Genomic DNA, 18,917 nt, shown 5'->3' with positions numbered 1-18,917 from the left:
TCTGGTCCAATCTCCTAATTAAACAGGGCCAACCAAGATCAGGCTGTTCACAACTCATCTCCAGTTTATTTTAAGTATCTCCAGGGACGTAGACTGCAGAACCTGGCTGGACAACCTGTTCCAGCATTTCACTGCCTTCCTTGTGAAAAGCCTTTTTCTTGAGGTCTAATTGGAATTTCTGCCCTTACAATGCAACTTTTGTCTGTTGCATCTTGCGCTGTCACTGTGCACCTCTGAAAGGAGCCTGCCCTCGTCTTCTCTACAGCCTCTGCTCAGGCAGCTGAAAACAGCAGTGATACTGCCACCCATCCCCTCAAGATTTATTGAATTCAGTTGTCTCAGCTTTTTACTGTGTCACATGTTCCAGGACCCCAGCCTTAAAGAGGTTGGGGCTTAAAAGGTTGGATTAAAATCAACAAGTTAAAGGGGGTGGTGGGGGGGGAGGAAATCTGCAGTTATGGAAGAGGAATAAATTGATTTTGAGATAGAAGAGTCAGAGTTGCTTCCAAGAAAGAAACCAAGCTATGCCTGAAGAGTCTCTGACCAGTTAAAAAAACTGGAACACTGCTAAGACTTCTTTAAGGGAACTGTTCCTCCTTTTTGAGTAAAGCATGACACATGTTCCCCATGGGTTCAAGAATTCCATGTAGCCTCAGTAATCTTTCAGCCTGGTGAGAAATAATAAAGATTTTGAAGAATTTCTGAAACACTAGAGTGAGGCAGTGGGATGCCTAAGGATGAAGCAGTGGGAACAGGCTAGAATGAAAATGGATAATAAAGCTCTGCACCTAGAGCTATGAAGAAATGCCACGCACAATTCTGTCAGTAAAGCCAAATGGCTATGCAAATTAGCCTGCTTGGCTAGAACAAGATGATTAAACACAGCAGACATCAAGAGCGTGCTCTATAAAAGAAAAATTTTGAGGAAATAAAAGGGATTCCTTTCTAGCTGATACAAGCAAACACAAAACAAATCAACAAAACTGAATCAAACTGAGACATGAAGATCTGAAGACCTAAATCAGAACTCTCCACATTAGAGTTTATTTTGCTGATACCCAGCAGATTTGTAGCCAGGTAAAAACCCACACTCTTAGCAGCATGAGAGATGGGCAACCGCAGAGATAGGAAGGTTGGGCAACCACAAAGATAGGAAGGTAGTGTGATTACAAATTGCTGTTACTCAACCACTGAAAGAACACTTAAGAGAACTGTAAGAGCAGGTATCCTAGTAACTCTTGTAATATACACAAGACAAAACTGCTAAAGCAGAAGTTGAGAGAAAGGCAATACCTTCCTAATTAGAAAGAAAGGCTCCTGAAAGCATCTTTATGGAAGGCAAATTAACTGAGTAACATACTATTCAGTATTAACAAAGCATAAAATGCAATTTAGTTTTGTAAAGACCAGCATAGATCAAGATCTTACTGTCTATTGCACACCTGTGCTCTTTGGTAACTGTAATGGATTACAATATATAATAGTGCATTAGTAATAATTCAGAACAGTAGTCATAAAATGCTGGCAAACATGCAAAAGTGAGAGTTAGATCCATTCTGAAAATACAAAGCAAACTTGTTTTATTCAAATTTAGTACAATCATAGCTATGCCTAATAAGCTTGTAGTCTACTGCTCTTTGAAGTCCTTTTAATATTCATATGGCAATATGATTAAAACAAGATGTAATTCATCTGAGCATATGGCTGTCAGATTCAGAGTTACTTATCCTCTAAAGAGGAATTAATTTTTTCTACACTGAACAGCTCAAATTATATAGTTTCTGTTTACTATACCATCTAATATGTTGTTTAATCAAGGAAATTCAAGGAAGCTGTTAAATACACCAGTTACATACTCTAGTACAAGTAGCATTCATTAAATTCAGTCTTTATATGGATATGAAACACATATGGAAAGATCTCTCTACTTTTACATGGAACCATTCACAATTAGATAACAGGTAAGAGAATATAACAAATATCATTAAAAAGATTTGTAAACTTTCAGCAAAGAAGGGAAAATTATCATACTTTAACTGCAATCCTTTAATTGTGTGAAAACTTAAGAAAAGCATACATACTAGTATAAACAACTCAAAATACAGACAAATCTCATTAACCTAATGCTGAAAATACCAACCTATAATTTAGATAAAGTTAACAGGAATGTCAACCATAAACATGAAAAAAAAAAAAAATTTTTTTTTCTTGACGGCAAAGGATTAAAATAAAATTAATCTTCTCCCGCAAACAATATGTCTGCCCAGATTCATTTCAGCACATCTTCCAAAATTATTACTTCGGGTTTGATTTACAAAATGTAGTATTTGCATAAACTTGGAAGAGCAATTCTCATTTTCTTAAATTCTTTGTCATAACTAAATCCCATTTCTTTCTTCAGTATTCAATACATAGCAATTATTTTGAATATCCATTTCTTTGCTAACAAAACTCTAAAAAATATAAATCGAACCTCTCATTGTGTCACCACAAAATACCTGCTAAAATACTATTGTAACACAATCCAAATAATGAATATATACTATCTCAGGTACATTTAAGTAATATCTTAATAATTTATTCACGTGACAAATTTAAGCTGATGCTCTCTATGCATTAAAAGTTAGATACATGCTTTAAAGAAATTTAAAAACTTGTTAGTAAAGCCTTATATAGTTAGTAGAACCAGTGATATCTCCATTACCCAAAAACACCCATACAGAATGCATGCTTGGGAGAAGCCCTGATACCTTTAGTTCTTTAAGTCCCTGCATGTATCTCCCTTCTACATCGTGTATCTGGTCCTTAAGATCATAGATATCCTGCAGGACATAGGAATGAACCATCGCATAAGAAGTATGGGGAAATAATTTATAGTCAAAAAAAACATTAAAATGTTTACATGCATTTTCTGTCAAATGCCAAAGGCTGCAATAGTTCACAGAATTTATAATGAATTCACAACAGCTCAATGGACATTAAGATTTTGTTTATATCCCTGAATCCACGCCATCTCAAAAAGAACAGAATTGTTTCAAATTTGACACAAAGTATTATTTTAATCTAAGCTAAACTGTTAGTACCATAAATATTTATGAACACCACAAATACAATTACCAAGATCAGTACAGAAATCTTTTGTGACTGAAAATTACATCCTCCTAATTTCTTCTTACTATTAAGAAACCAGTTCTGCAGCAAAGAAAAATTCCTCCTAACCACAAATACAATTTTAAACTAGCTCCAAATTCTCTGAAAATGCAGTTTACCCGTAATTCACTGAGGGAGGCATCAGGATCCACCAAACTGCTTGTGTCTCCACTTCCTCTCCTAGATGAATTTCCACTCAAAGGAGTTGCACTTACTGAATTGCGAGATGATGGCTTAAAAAGGGAAAAACATTGTATCAGGAATCATGCCATCATTTCTATATGAAACTAATACTTACTAAAAGTAAACTAAAGAATGAAATTCCTTCCTCGGGAAATAAAAGACACAAAGCATTAATTTTGCACATTAAAAATATGTCTAAAGATATTTATTTGCAAGCTCTTTAGAATTAATAATACAGTCTACTAAAAACACACAGTATTTACACTTTTGGAACTATTTTAATACTCGTAAATTTGTGGATGAACACTGACTTTCAATAATTTTTAAATTAATAACTCTTACCCTTGAAAATATTTCTGAATGTGATTTTTCACTCTTTTCTTCCAACTGAAAGAGAAAAGGGAAAGAAGTTATCACAATGCACATTTTGCAATGAGAGACTACTGAATCACCATCTTCTGTTCAAAGATACTGAAAAATATTAAAGAACAAAAAATGAAACAATGAAAAAAATTCTAGAAGTTTGCATAGATCATAACAGTAAAAAAAAAAAAAAAATTCAGCCTGAAAAAGTAGTTTTTACCTCAATTGCAAAATAAATGAATGCTTGTAAAGAAAAAGCCAAAATCTTTTTAAAAAGTTGTAAAGTCATAACCAATATCAAAGTACTGAACAACAAAACAGGTTTCATTTTAAATTTCAACAGGGTAGTGACTACAACACTTAGTGGCATAACAAACACGAAGCTTCATGCAAGTGCACTTCAGACAATCAGTGACACCAGTGTGAACATCCTAGGTACTATAACACACATTTGATTCTTCAGTCTCTTTGGTGAAACCTACAATTACATCAGAACAAAACCAAAAAGCCCATAACTAAAATGTGCTAATTAACAGCAACCTACAGAATAATTTCAATTCACATTTTATGTATTGCAGCCTAAGCAAAAGAACTACCACTCCCCTTTTCTTATTTAGGATTCTCATATTTCAAAATTATATTGTAGATTTCCATATTGTACATTCTTATGAATCAAAATAGGTGGAATTAAATTAAGACCTTAACGTTTTGCCCTATTTTCAAAAACAAGTATGAAACATTGAGTATGGTATCTCAAATATCATGGTTCTCCAAGAACACCTGTTTTTATCCCAGCCCAGAGAGAAGAGATTTGGAAGTTTGCTACAATCACAGTAGAAACAAATGTTACTTTATGAAATCTTTCTTTGTCCTTCTACTGAAGTTTCTGTAGAAGCAACATTGTATTTCCATGGCAAATTCACCATCTCCAATGATATACTGAAATTGTAAATTTCGAGTATTTGTCACCACTGTGATGACAAAATGATGTGAAGAATCCAACTGATCTGAAGTATCCATTCAGAATAACCATATAAATTTGGAATTTAATAACATAATGATGATGATGGTAATAAAAGCATTTGAGAAGGTAGTATAATTGCCAGTCTCAGCCTCCACATTTTCTTTTAGCAGAGCATTAATTGCAGAATAGTAGGTTTATTAGAGAGAAAAAAAAAAAGCTGAAATTTAAACCGGAGAAATGACTCGTGTCTCATGCTTTGAGCACGTACAGACGGTAAATACCACGCATTAGTACAATACAAGTTCCGTAGCACTAGAAGAGTATTAGACCATCTAAATGCAGAATCCCAGGAGCAGTGGCTGTAGGGGTAACTCCAGCAGCCACCTAGTCCAGCCCCCCCTCCAAAGCAGAACCTCTGGCAGTGGGCTGGGCCAGCTGTGGCTTTGTCCAACACGGTCTCACCAGCTCCTGAGGACGGAGGTTCTCCAGCCCCTCGGTATCCTGTCCCAGCACGACACTAACCCCCTTGGGGAGCTCCGGGCAGCGCCTCGCCTCAGCCTCCTCACCTGCAGCCCCTTGTTGCACTGCTTGGCACAGGTATCAAATGTTTGGCTCTATCCTAAATCAAGCAGCTGCAGGCTGCCGAGCACTATGTAGCATCTCCTCGGCCCAACAAAATAAGCCCAGTTCTCTCAACCTCTCCTCCTATTGCTTGTACTAACTGCAACTCACTTCAAAGACATGCCTAAGAACAGAAATTTCCCTATTTTTTCCACTGTTAAATGCAAAATCTTTGATGGCAAGGAACAAGAATTTCTAGAACTCATATCAGCAATACAGAGAAGGCATCTAGGTTTGGGATAAACAATGTTTAGACTTAAGGGATGCACAGGGAAACTGTCATGACAATTTTCCTGTAATGTGCTCTGTTTATTGACTCGGGATTCAGTACAAGAGAATAGCCAACAATAAGTGCTCCAGTAATGGATCCTGACAAAATCTCATCTTGGATGAATGAACACTAAAATACACTAACGAGGGCACAGTTGTAAGTATTTATTTTTGTCACTACAGCAAGAATTAATATTCTAAAAATACACACAGAAAATAGACATTGTTAATTTTCATGGGAAAAAGACCCCAACATTTTACATTTAACAGATGCTTAAGCTTATCACACACAAAAAATGTGAAGTGTTAACACCTGTCACATGCTTCTAGCAACAGGCAAAATTCCCTTTAAAATAAATAAAGCAGCATGCTTTTTTAAAATTCAGACTCCATACATTTTTATACAAAAAAAAATGGCCCCAACCCCTCAACAAACCTATCGGCTGTTAAATAACTCCAAATGCTTTTACAGTATTTACTCTTCCAGAGTATGAAAAGAAAAACCATGGTTAGTAAGTTTGCTGTATTCACCACAGTATAACAAGGATTACACTCACACTATTCAAACCTTGGACATCATCTGCATCGGAAACAATGCTTCCCCTGCGGTTGGAACGACTAAAATAGTCAGCAGCAGTTTCACTTTGATCAGAAAAATCAGAGGACTTCAAAAGATAAGGAGAAGGGTGAAAGAAGACTGAAGATGATACCACAGACCAAACAAAAGTTCATTAAAAAAACCAAAACACCATAAACCAACCAAACAGGAAATTCAAACGTAATTTCCATTATTGCAATTTATTCTTGCTTTTCTAACACTTCAAAAGCTGTGAGATCTTAATTACTCTTCTAGATTTTTGCTATTTTAAATGTGTCTACATGAATAAACTTGTGCCACACTGATATGAATACTTTAGGCAGCATATTCATTGTTTTTAAACACTCCTTTCACAGGCTTATTATTCTTATAGATTACCCTATCTAAAACTAAAAAAGCAATGAATACTTGCTATTGATTCACTTTTCTCACTTGGAGTAATATAAAAACCACGGAGATATAAAAGGGTTTAATATTAATTCGGTGCCAAACACAAGCAACAAAAATTATGAGATTTAAAAAAAAAAAAAAAAGAAAGGTTTGTAGCTCATAAACCCAGATTATATACTCTGAAATTGACTGATAAAAGTTATTATTTTCTCTACAAATGTCATCTTTTCTTCAAATCAACATAATGCCAACACTACTAATTATTAATATGAGCTGGACTTCCTCTTGTTCATGGTTTTTAAGAGGCCTTACAAAAGAAGACAAGCTTACTCCCCAAAGCTGTATGTCACCCAGGCACCTAAAAAGGTAAGGCAAATGCTAATGCTACACATCACTGGTAAAAAAGGCAAAATGTATCTAATCACAATACAGTAATCACAACTGCCATGGGAATTCAAATGAAATACTATACCAAGAAAACACTATGAACGTTAAATACAGTATTTACTGAAAAGAGTAGGTTTATCAAGTGTTGTATTGATAACTTCATACTTCAAAAAGCAGAAAGTTACTGTCAACATTTTTAGTGATTATACAAGAGAAAAATCTTTAAATGAACAGTTTGAAAATATATTGTACTTATCCAATGTTCACCATTTAAAAAAATAATTCTTAATTTCTTCGTATTTGATGTACATGAGTGATGTAGCCTCATCTTATTCCAATTAAAAGATAGTAAGATCTCTTTTACGCAAATGTGACCAGTTACATACCATACAGCTTGCTGATGAACACCTGTCGCTGATTACGCATGCTTAGGACTACAGAGTTTGTATTTTTTGTCACTGCTAGGTTATGTTCTCTTTCTCTGACAAAGAATTTTCCAGCTGTAACTATATCTACATTTTAAATAATATATTTTTTTTCTTAAATAATAAAGTAAATAAACTTTCAGAGTCAGAAATTTGGCTAAATTTTCTTATTTCACTTGAATATCACAAAGTATAAAGATGCTGAACAGATTTATGCTTATACGAATTATGCTTATAGCAAAGGAACTAACAACCCAAGGGCTACAAACAATCTATGACAACACTGTGCTCTTTTCCACTCAAAACTAACTTATCTTTGCTGTTGAGATGTCCGTATGGCTGATAAACCTTACTGTTCCTCCTTCTACACCTTTTGTATTTCTAATATCTTTTTCAGTGGGTTTGTCAAAACAAACACAGTTTAAGAAGGAGATGCACCACAGTTTTTAATCAGTGTTTTCTACTCTGTTTCCACCTTCTCTCCTGCTTTGTCTCTTGATTTCCAGTGAGTACTGAGCTGACATCCAATGCACTACCCAGACTGAAACCAAAATATTAACCATAGAAATAGTAAAAAGTGAAATTTAAGTTATTCATAAGATTTTTACTTCATCTGATTTTCAGAATTATTTAATTAAACAAATATTTTGAACTCTATTAAACATCCACTAGTGTAAGCAAAGGGTACCTTTGAATTACTGGTATCACATATGCATACTGAGATGTGACATATACCCATATTGCTATGAAGTATATACTTTTAAGAAATTAATCTTAATGTTAAGAGAAACTAAGGAGACAAGTAGGATTTTCTCAGATCAAGAGACTTTACAGATGGATATTAATACCTCTTAGTTTTTGGAACTTAATAAAGCAACAGCAGAATTCTCTTTTTCCTGCACCAGCAAAAATTCACTCTGACATCTGCTGTACCTAAAAACATCCTGTTTGTGACAAACCTAGTTTTATTTGTTTAGTCATTGTTAAGAATATGTGAAAAATGGAAGAAGGACCAAATAGTTCAATTTAACCCATACCAGAACACCAATCAACTTTTTTGTGTAGCATGACAAATGAGCAGGTATACCAATGAAACTAAGACCACTATTCTGCAGCAGAAACAGAGTAGAACTATTTAAATTCATGTTGTAGCATGAAAACCCATCTTTGGAATGACACTTTTAACAGTCTGGATCCAGGAACAAATTTATCTCAGTTTTGCATACTGGTCACCATAAAAATGATCTAGCTACTTCTTACTGCATGATAGAATAAAGTTTTGCATTAGTCCTCTTCCCCAGAAGACAGACTTCTTCACATGTATTTTAGTAACAGTTTCATGTGCCTGCCTCAACTATGACACGAGATGGTAACCCCAGCAACGTACTATGTTCTAGTTTCCAATTGCTCCCAATTGTGCATATTACAAACTCTTAAAAGATTATTAGAAAAACAAATTCCTTACTGCTTCTACACTTTAATATCTTAAGGCTAAAATTTTACATCTTTCTGAAAATCACATCTCTGACAAATTACATTTTTTTGATGTGGAATTGAAAAGTTGAGTCTGTGTGTTGGTCAGTAAAATGATCTGCAGTGTAAATACTTGTAATTGTTGTGTGTTAGTATCAAAGCAATCAGCAAATCATACAAGAAGGACGCTCACCACAGGACTACTTCGAACTGAACTTGCTCTTGAAGAATAACTGTATTCAGATGGCTAAAGAAAAGTTATGAAGAAAATTTTCACAATTTTCATAGATTTTTGTCTCCAGAAAACAAAGATATGAAAGAAACAACCAAAAGCCTGTCACACTTACAGTGCGAGAACTGTATGAGCTACGTAATCCATCACCACACAATGATGCCTGAGAAAGAGGGAATGAAATACCATTTATATTCAGTCTCAAAAAATTCTGCCACACTCTAATACACTGCAATTCCTAGGCACTGTAATGCACTCTACCTTACCCTATCTATACATTTTCCAGATAGCATTATACTTTTTTAAAGGACAAACAACTTCTAAAAATTTCCAGCAGCATTTTCTCCTACTATTAGGGATGCTTATTTCCAAATAGAAATCTAAGAATTTCCTTGAAAAATAGCCAAACAGTTTTTTAAAAATATCAATTCTTAACTATTTTCAGAAGAAAATGAAATTATATATTTAAATTGCAATTTGGTTTTCACTATTCTGAAGCCTTCTGGAGTTTTAATCCACTCCGGGAACTGAAGCTCTATTGTACATTTATTAGTTTCACTTTGTTCTCACACATGCAAGTTTTCCTGAAAGAGAATTTTTCAAGGTACAAGGCTGAAATCTGTCAATGCAATGGATAATAGAAGCAGCTCCGGTCAGTACGATTAAAAAAAAAAAACAAACAACAAAAAACCCACAAAAAACTAAAAACCAAAAAACACTCTCATGCTGCTTTCCCCCTACAAATTAAGAAATCTCCAGCAGAAATCAGAATTATATATATATATTAGAATTATATGCAATAGCTGTCATTATGGTCTTGTTCTCTCACTGGATCTTCTAATGTTTTCTTTAGAATATGCACAAAGCCAAAAAAGTAAATTATCTCTGTTTCTCATCCAAGTGCAGAACAAGACCTCACTAACTACTTAAAAATATTACATAAGAATACTTGTCAATTTTCTACATAGGTTTAGCGCATCTCTAACGACAGTATAAATTGGATCTGAACTGCTGTAGCAGCAAAAGTCAAAGTTTCAGACATGCATGTCACTTTTAAAAGACAACAACTTTTTGTAGAGCTATCCTAGTGAGTCTTATGGCACTTCCAGTTACTCTATTTTGTAAAGATGCAGATAAGGTTTTCATCCAATTACATTTTAGTGTGATCATTAAATTTAAATATGGCATCTCAAAGTATTTAAAGTGTATGTACCACAAAATTCTGTAATGTCTTGACAATGATTTTTCCTGTTCAAATGTTGAACTTCTTTAAATACTTCTTTTTGTATTATACATGCAGTTGTTATTTAGTATGCTTGGATTAACTTGTTCTAACTCCTGTGTTCAACATCATTGTTGTATTCATAAACTTTATGCTTGTCTAAAAATATCAATAAAACAGCAACTACTAAAATACTTTAAAGAGGCAACTTAACAATGTTAACTGAATGCCCCCACAATGACACACACAAGCTGCAGCTTTATTAAAATCATGAAAAAAATGCACATGTAATACTGTCAAGCCTCATGGCCATACAATACAAATTTAAGGCAACCATGCAAATGGTGCTTACGAACCAAACTGATACTTCTTATCAAACCAGTGTTTACAGAAGGAGACACCTATGAAGAGAAGTGTGATTATATTTCTGAAGGCCACTCAAACATCTAAATATGAGCAAGGTATTATTTTACAGTGTACTAACCCTGTAACTCCTAGTTGTTGCCACTGGATCACTGTACAGAGAAGAAGACTGCAGTGTGAAGAATAGAAAAAGTCACAAACTTTTTCTACGTACGTTACATTTTTTTATCTATTGCTCTAAATTCCCGCAAAGTTCTAAAGATTGAAATACTAAATTTTACATATATGATAGACAGGAACTTTAAGAAAAGTGTGGATAAACACTCTAAGAAAATCCATTATCTTTGAAATCATAATATAAAACATTAAAGTAATTTAGTATTTTTATCAGAAGATTTGTAGAAGAAAATGATAAGAAATTAAGTAGTTTTCAAAAGACACATCAATTCCCTCTAGCAACTTATTTAAACCTGACCACGACAGTAGCTGCAGGTACTGGAAGATACTACCCATCTCATGAGAGATTTATATTAATACTATAAACATTTAACATTTATATTACTGTAGAAGAATGTAGCATGTTGGTGCTAAACTTTTAAAACTTTTTTTTGTTGTTTTTTTAAAATAGGGCTTTGAAAAAGCAAGTCTCACTGCTGCTAGTTTTCTTTATATCATACAGCAATCATGAAACAGAAGTTATTTCAAATTTAAAACCACATATGCAAAACAGAGTAACTTGCATGTTATCCATTCACTTTATAAAAGGCAACCCATGTATTTCTCACTTTTAACTGTAACTACTAATAGCTGTAATAATTTGCATTGTTGTAATAGGAAAGAGAGAGAAGTTTCCTTAGTATAATGCAAATAAGCAAACACAAATATATGTATTTTATATACATTTAAAAAATTAATATAGGAAGAGGAGACAGACCCGTGTATGGTATGAAGGAACTGGTTTACTATATCTAAGACTGCTATAATTTCTTTGATCATAGTATATTCCACTCTGTGGGGGAGAAAAAAAAAAAGAGAAAACAAAGGTTGCATCTGTAGCTTTTGTAAATAAAAGTTCTATCTCAACATTGCTTAAACATTCCCAAGATTAGAAGATGTAAAAAACGCTGTAAAAATTTTCCTTACAGTTGACCCAAAATCCATGTAACTTCCCCCAAACTACCTGCGTACTCTGTATATCAGCATTATCTCTATTTTTAATGCCATGTCCAACCAAAGTAGTAAATAGGGTTTTTTCCTCCCTAATAAATAAGAAAACCCTGAAAAGTTTATCTAAATTCTGAGAAGTGTAACATGAAATACATGAAAAACCTATTTGACAAAACTTGTTAATAATTAGTACAATGATTTGCTTGATCTTTTTTTCCCATTAGATACCATCCTCAGTCAGAACATTTGGGGAGACAGAAGGGCAGGAATTCCCAATAATTTAATAGGGGGTGGGATGTTTATGTGATCAGCATTAGTCTGTACCCTACCGCTGCTCTTTACATCAAGCGTGCATGCTGAAAGCCTAGCAATGTACTTGAGCTTATTTTTGTTTGGTTTTGATACTTCCTACACAAATTACGTATATATGCATATGTAAGGAAAAAATTGGTATACATATATAGAGAAGGAAAAACAGAGATGAAAGGTAGTGCTTTCAGAATGTAGTACTTCATACCTTAATAGGCCACAAGAAGCTGAAAGGTTCATATTACTCATTTATTTAGGAACTGAGAGAACAGGAAAACAGCACCTCAAAAGCAGAGTAATGCTGTAGTACAAATAACTAAGTAAATACAAAAATTATTTCAGCCTTGTCTTAACACAGGCATCCACTGCTGCTCTGACTCCCCCAAGCCCTGTTGCAACTCCTAATTCTTCAGGGTCAAAACCGTCTGAAAAATTACATCCAAAATACTTAATTTCTTGGCAATACATTCAGCTATGTGACACACTGAACTTTCTAGAATAGGTTTTGGAAGATCACAATGATCCACATGCCTTTCTCAACAGTCCAGTGGATTAATGTCAAGATCTATTGTAAAATTCAATCTGTTTTACATCTACGTTTAAAATATCTGTAACTGATAGAAGACAAAGTATAAATAAAACATGTATCTCCACCCTGACTGAATAAACTTTAATCCAGAGAAGTGCCACTTTCAAATATTTCAGAGAGCCCTTCCTCAGGCCTCCAACAGAACGGGATTTCTGTTCAGCTGATTCATGGGATTCCACTGACATGAGCACAGTTTCAAACACTCAACTTCAGGTCAGAATTTGGTCAATACTAGAGGTTTCCTTTTCCTGAAAACATTTATGCATATGTCAGCAAGCTAACAAATTCATCCATAACTGTATCAGTAAGCAAACTCCACACAGTTAGTATATTTATAATAAACATTATAGTAGAAAACTAACCAACAAATCTTTATGGGAATAAGAAGCTTTCTTCTTCTTTGAACTATGAGATTCACCATAAGTATGACTCTAAGAACAAAATTTAGAGAATTAATACCACTATATAAACAGTAACTTCAATCTTAAAATATAAGGTCATCAAACATAAAGATTTAAGATTTGTATCACCTACAACAGAAACACCACAGAAAATTTTAACTACTTGATTAGAATAATAGGCCATACTTATATTGCTGTGTAAAAAAAGAGCCAGTAAGTGAAACTATAACCAACCTTATCTCTGTTTAACACAAACTTGGCCTAAGCCACTGCTGACATTTCACAAAGGAAAAAAAAAGTAAAACCAATAAATAAATAAAGCTTAACATTACAGACTATTTTAAGCACTATATTGCCTTTGCCTATGTGTAGCTAATTCAAATAGCACTGCTGCTTAAATTCAGCTTTTTAAGCTGCTTACGTATACCTTTTAGTGGTACTTTGTGCTTGTCTTTGCTTAAGGAGACACACACAAATCTTACTTGGTATAACACCAATGAGATGCGCTTTACTGTCACTTCATAACAGTAAGAAGGAAATTTTTTAAGTAAAGTTATACAAACCACCTGCTTTTTCTCAGGACTGAAATAATTTTCCATTAGATTAAGCTAAAATTTCTATAGGGAAACTTAAAATACAAATATATGTATATACACACTTCTTTTTCAAAAAGTATGTTCTCAATTCTAATCTGTATATGTCACATCACTACAAAGTTTAGAAATAACAGATAAATACTAACAAGTGCTTACTGTAAGTCTAATATGTGACTTCATTAGATTTTCTCCCAGAAAGAGTTTATGCATGCATTCTATGGAAAGTGTTAGAATCCTACTGCCATTCTAGGTCTGAAAGTGTGATAATACAAATTTATATACTTTTTAAAATCAGTAATTCAAACTAGCTAGTGCCATTACACCTTAAAAACAAAGCAGAAAAGCAGTCTTCACTCAAAGACATGAAAAATGTTAACATACAGGGACCGAGTATCTTGCAGATCTATCCTTAGCATTGTCATACTGAAGTAAAAGAAAATAAAATTAAAATCATGAAGTTAAAGGCATGAAAATTAGTTTGTTTTTTTTTTCTCCCAAAGAATAACTAAAAAGACTTTAAAAGAAATTACACAAAAACATATTCTACTAATTATGAAAATTTATACCTGAAGGAATAGCGTCTATCTAATCTAAAAGGCATTCTGAGGCTGGAACACTTTTTAATAAAAAACTTTTTTTTTTTCCCCTCAACAGCATCCCAATTTCTGAAAAGTGATACAATTTTGGACAGCAGTAGGTTATGTGAAGTATTTCATGTGGTTTTGCCAACAGAATTTTTAATAATTAAGCAAAGGTAGATGGTATTAAACCGAGACAGTACTTGGGTTATGTGATAAAAGGCTCATTTCCACCCGGGCAAAGGAGCCCAGCAGACAGTTAGTCAGTGCCACCGCTGAGGTGTGAACCCCTTAAACCCACCCGGATGCGGGGGGGCTCCAGGACACCTTAGAAAATATTATGGGGTGTAGGGGAATAGCATCTTGGGGCCAGGAGAGAAATCAAAAGTGGGGAAAGGGAGGAAGAAGGGTGTTTTCAGACGGAGCAAGTGTGTGAAAAAGGAGGAATGGTGGGATGAAAGGGCCACCTATGTGCAGAGACACTGATGGCCTACCAGATTTGGCAACTCTTAACAATACTTATGAAAACAGCTTTGTAACTATATCTTAGCCATTGTCCTCATGTTTCTTGTTGCTCAACAACAGCAAAATTTGTGGAGTTTATACTTTTTTTTTTTTTTTTTTTCCCAAAACATGCTTGTTTTCTCCAGTTCATTCACAATTTCACAGGTATAATCTAGCTATTCTGGTAGGTAATGCACTATCCAAAATGTTACTTAGTATCATCGTAAACTTTCTTAAAACGCAAAACAAAACAGAAATTGAAGCTGGTTTGAGAACATTACATGATAATACTAATAGCATGCTAGAGTATTATCCAGTGTAATTTTCAACATGAGAACTACTGAGATTACAAGAAAAATAATTTCTTCTTGTCTACTGACACGTCTGAAAATTCCTTCTAGAGCTCAAACTAACACAAAAAATTCCCTGGGTTTAGATTTTATATTTGTTTATAAATCAATATGGACCAGGTTTAGTTCTTATTATTTCATCTTGTTTTCATATTATCTCAATAATTCCAGTATATCTACTATTCATATTATATTAAATAATAATTTAATATTATTAATGTAATTTGCACACTATGGTAAAGTATTACCATGCAGAGCCCCTAGGGCACTACCAATTTTAACCAACTTAACCATATTTTTTAAAAACAGTTTTTATCTTTAATTATTACCTACCAATAAGCAACCTTGCTATCAGAGAATGGAGATTGATCCCTCAGATAATCATTATCATTACAACAGTTCACTTCTACCTTTAGTTAACTATCTTAACAGTCTACTAACAAATATTTAAGTGGCCTAATTAGGAATACCACAAAATATACAGAAATTCCCATTTCTGAAAAAGTAAAAATTCGGTTTGTATTCCAGACTTCACTGTAGGACTAACATTGCAACATAATTGAGAAAAAAGGTTTCCTGCCATAACTGTTAGCAACATCTTTGTACCTATCAAGGTTGATGCACAACCTCTGCCACTTTATTTTACTTCTCTTTCAGAGACATTAGAAGAGGGACTGGAGACTAATTCTGTTCACACTTGAAGTTATCTTCAAGACGGAACACTTATCACAATGCTGTGTTTCAGCCCTCAAACTTGCTATCACAAAGTGTTTGATTACATCATCATTGCACCAGTCCAATTAACACAGTTTTCTGTAAAGAAACATGCTTTCACCAAACTACTGCTTTGGTAAGTAGACTCATAAAATGTTATTATGTGAACACATCAAAGCATGCTCATTCCAGGCTACACACCACAAGATCTCTCCTTCTGGAGGTACTTGCTCCGCTCCTGTGAAACCCACTGGCATCCAAAGAACTCTTAAGAATTAAAATTGTAAAAATATATCAATACATAAAATAATTTTTAAAAGCTCTAATAATGACTGTTAATCTTCACTGAAAGGCACATTCTTTAGTCAAGGGTAAATTACTACTTCTGCATCTTAACATATTCTGTATGCTAACCAAGGCAAGAGCAAACCTGTACCAGCTCACAGGTTTGCAAGTGTTGTCACATAGCATATTTTACATGCTTTTTCTGTAAACCATTTACTGTTTGCAAGTAGTCAACATTACCTGATTTAAATGATTCATTTGGTAAAAATGTCTGTGTGATGAATTGCAGAAAGACTTAACACGAGACCTTGCAAGATGTTACACAAAATTCAGTTAACCAAAGATCACATTTAATTGCTGAAACCTCTTAGTAAGTGACAATTATTTTTTTAAGTTACACAAAGTAATGGCTTATTCCACTTTCCAAAATAAACAAACCCAACCCTTTTATTTTAGCAATCTGTCCCTCTCCTGGTCTATATATTCAGAACAATGACAAGCCGATTTCTAGGCAGATCTACTAAACCCAGGAAAATATTTACAAACCCTCAATAAAACCATTCTTTAGCACCGTGTATTACCTAAAGAGCATATAGGAGACCCTACACAATACAATAAATACTTCTATTAGCAGTCTTCGGGATACCTTGCATCATTCAGGTAAGTCTTTGCCACTAACAAATAACATATCCCTACATACTCAAAGAAATAAAATCCCACATCATACCAAACTCTTCTTCAAATTGTATCCTAAGGTACTACTACTATTTCTTCCACAAATATTATAGAAACACAATAATACCTAATGTGCAAGAAAAGACACAACAGTGGGCAGACGACCATCAGCATCAGTTTGGAATCAAAGCCCTAGTTACAAATCAGTATTACTCATCTTCAGGAAGTGGCATTGATTCAGGATGAATGAGTCAGCAGTAGTATTTACTTTATTAGATAAAATTTGCCTGTTTGCAGAGTTTCTGAGACAAATAGAGAAAGTGGGAAAGATTTTTTTTTTTCCCCATTAGCCTTATCTAAACTAAACCAGTGTTTGATCATTAATACCACCTTCACACCTGACTGAGATCTGATGTGCAGTAGTGATCATAAGAGAACTGACAGCTTACGTAGGAATCTTAATACTCTACCATTTCAAGACAAGCCAATTAATTCTTAATAATTGGCAATATCTGAAGTCTAAGTACAATTACTCAGCTTTTCAAAAAATAAATCATATTACACTAAAACAACACTAAAAGATGACACTTAAAACTTGTCATTAAATACGTTATTCCAAATAATAGATTGTTGAACTACATACATTTCCATACACCTACTCAATTATTTTCAACATCAAAAACATACTGTAAATAAAAATTGCAGTAAAGGTAAAAAAGCATGAGGTATTTATAGCAAAAACATAGTTAAAGATTAAAAAGTCGAGATCCTTTTTAAATGCAAAGATTGAAATATATTAACTATCTTGTTAACATTGATGAAAATAAAATACCAGATGAACTTTAACATTATATGTGACTTAAAATACTGACTCTGAAATTGCTAATACTTGGAAGACTTAAAGCCTCATCTGTTCTCTAAGAAAATGAAACCAAAAGCCCAACTTGTTTGTTTTGTTTTGTTTTAAAAGGCCACGATGGAAAAGTACACAGTTTGAACACAAACCAAATATGAATGTCGACTGGACCGATGGGAATACCTGGCCCTCTCTGAATCTTCCTGAGAAAGAAGAAATGCAGAGTTACTTAATATAGGGAAGAAAAACAAAAAAGAAATAAAAGACAAAGTAAAAGCAAGCAGCATGCTGTTAGCACTTTTAATGCTATGTATTATTTTGAATAATCCACTGTGGCAAGTAAACTCATTCAAGTCAGAAACCCTGTGATTTCCCCTGATTTGTGTAAGTATGCCAACATACTATATTAGGAGATGTAAATAAGGGGAGTTAATATAATTATTAAAGTGTTCAGTAGTCAATCTTTCTTCTGATTACTGTATTAATGCAGAAAAAAGTACAATACTTTTAAAATTAAGAAATCAAAGTAAAAATAAAAACATTAGAAGCTTTACAAAATTACAAGTACTTTAGGAAGAAATTTACTATATAATTACTACAGTCAGACTGTGAACATTTTACAGAGTTACTTTAGCTCTGACAAAGATGATCATTCTCAGTTTCTTCATATATATTTCAGACTTTCTCCTCTATTACAGGCACAAAGCTTCTTAAGCAAATTGATCAATTTAAATTCTACAGGTAGTTCTGTTGTACAGTGACAGTGAAAATAAACTCAACATAAAATTTGGGGGAGGACAACAAGCTAGGGCACCTTAGTATCTTTTGTTCTGTTGAAAGATCAGAGAATGTTCATTTCAGCTCACACAAAGGAATATGTGAGAAGCAGCAGGACAAAAATACAACTAATTTAAAATTAAACATTAAAATGTTTCATGTCACATAAGCTTCTCAAATTTTTAGTTACATGTTAAGAATAACCTTACACTTTTAAACTGTCCAATTAAAAGGCTACACCTGGGCTCTAAAACTAGGAATCCTTCCTTAAATGACTCACTTCCTACAGTTTTCGATTTGTCAAACTATTCTGAAGATTGCAAGCCTTTTAACTTTACAGTTAAAAGTTCAGCCTCCAGATCACAGATGGATATCTAAAGTCTAAAGCTGGCTTTCATACTGCTTATGATCATGTGGTTATAGTCCATATTATCAATGGATACATTAATTTCTTTAGTATAACTTTGTGACTATT

General features: G+C 33.7%; 1 protein-coding gene across 6 annotated transcripts in view; it reads right to left on the bottom strand.

Moving 5' to 3' along the window:
• Nucleotides 1–18,917, bottom strand: part of LRRFIP2 (LRR binding FLII interacting protein 2) — a 58,648-nt gene that overhangs the window by 16,815 nt on the left and 22,916 nt on the right. For 3 of the 6 annotated variants that reach the window (XM_032997421.2, XM_032997423.2, XM_032997425.2), the window contains exons 4-6: nt 3,676–3,720; nt 3,270–3,383; nt 2,751–2,822 (exon numbers count right to left, since the gene is read on the bottom strand). In XM_032997421.2, the coding sequence (XP_032853312.2) occupies nt 2,751–2,822; nt 3,270–3,383; nt 3,676–3,720 (231 nt within the window). The remainder of the gene's footprint in view (nt 1–2,750; nt 2,823–3,269; nt 3,384–3,675; nt 3,721–18,917) is intronic. The other 3 variants (XM_032997422.2, XM_032997424.2, XM_032997426.2) reach the window with 1 other exon arrangement.

The sequence above is a fragment of the Tyto alba genome, unplaced genomic scaffold (genome assembly GCF_018691265.1).
Source record: "Tyto alba isolate M040663 unplaced genomic scaffold, T.alba_DEE_v4.0 Super-Scaffold_46, whole genome shotgun sequence".
Classification (NCBI taxonomy): domain Eukaryota; kingdom Metazoa; phylum Chordata; class Aves; order Strigiformes; family Tytonidae; genus Tyto; species Tyto alba.
The sequence above is the reverse complement of the archived record's forward strand: the minus strand, read 5'-3'. Positions and strand labels throughout refer to the sequence as shown.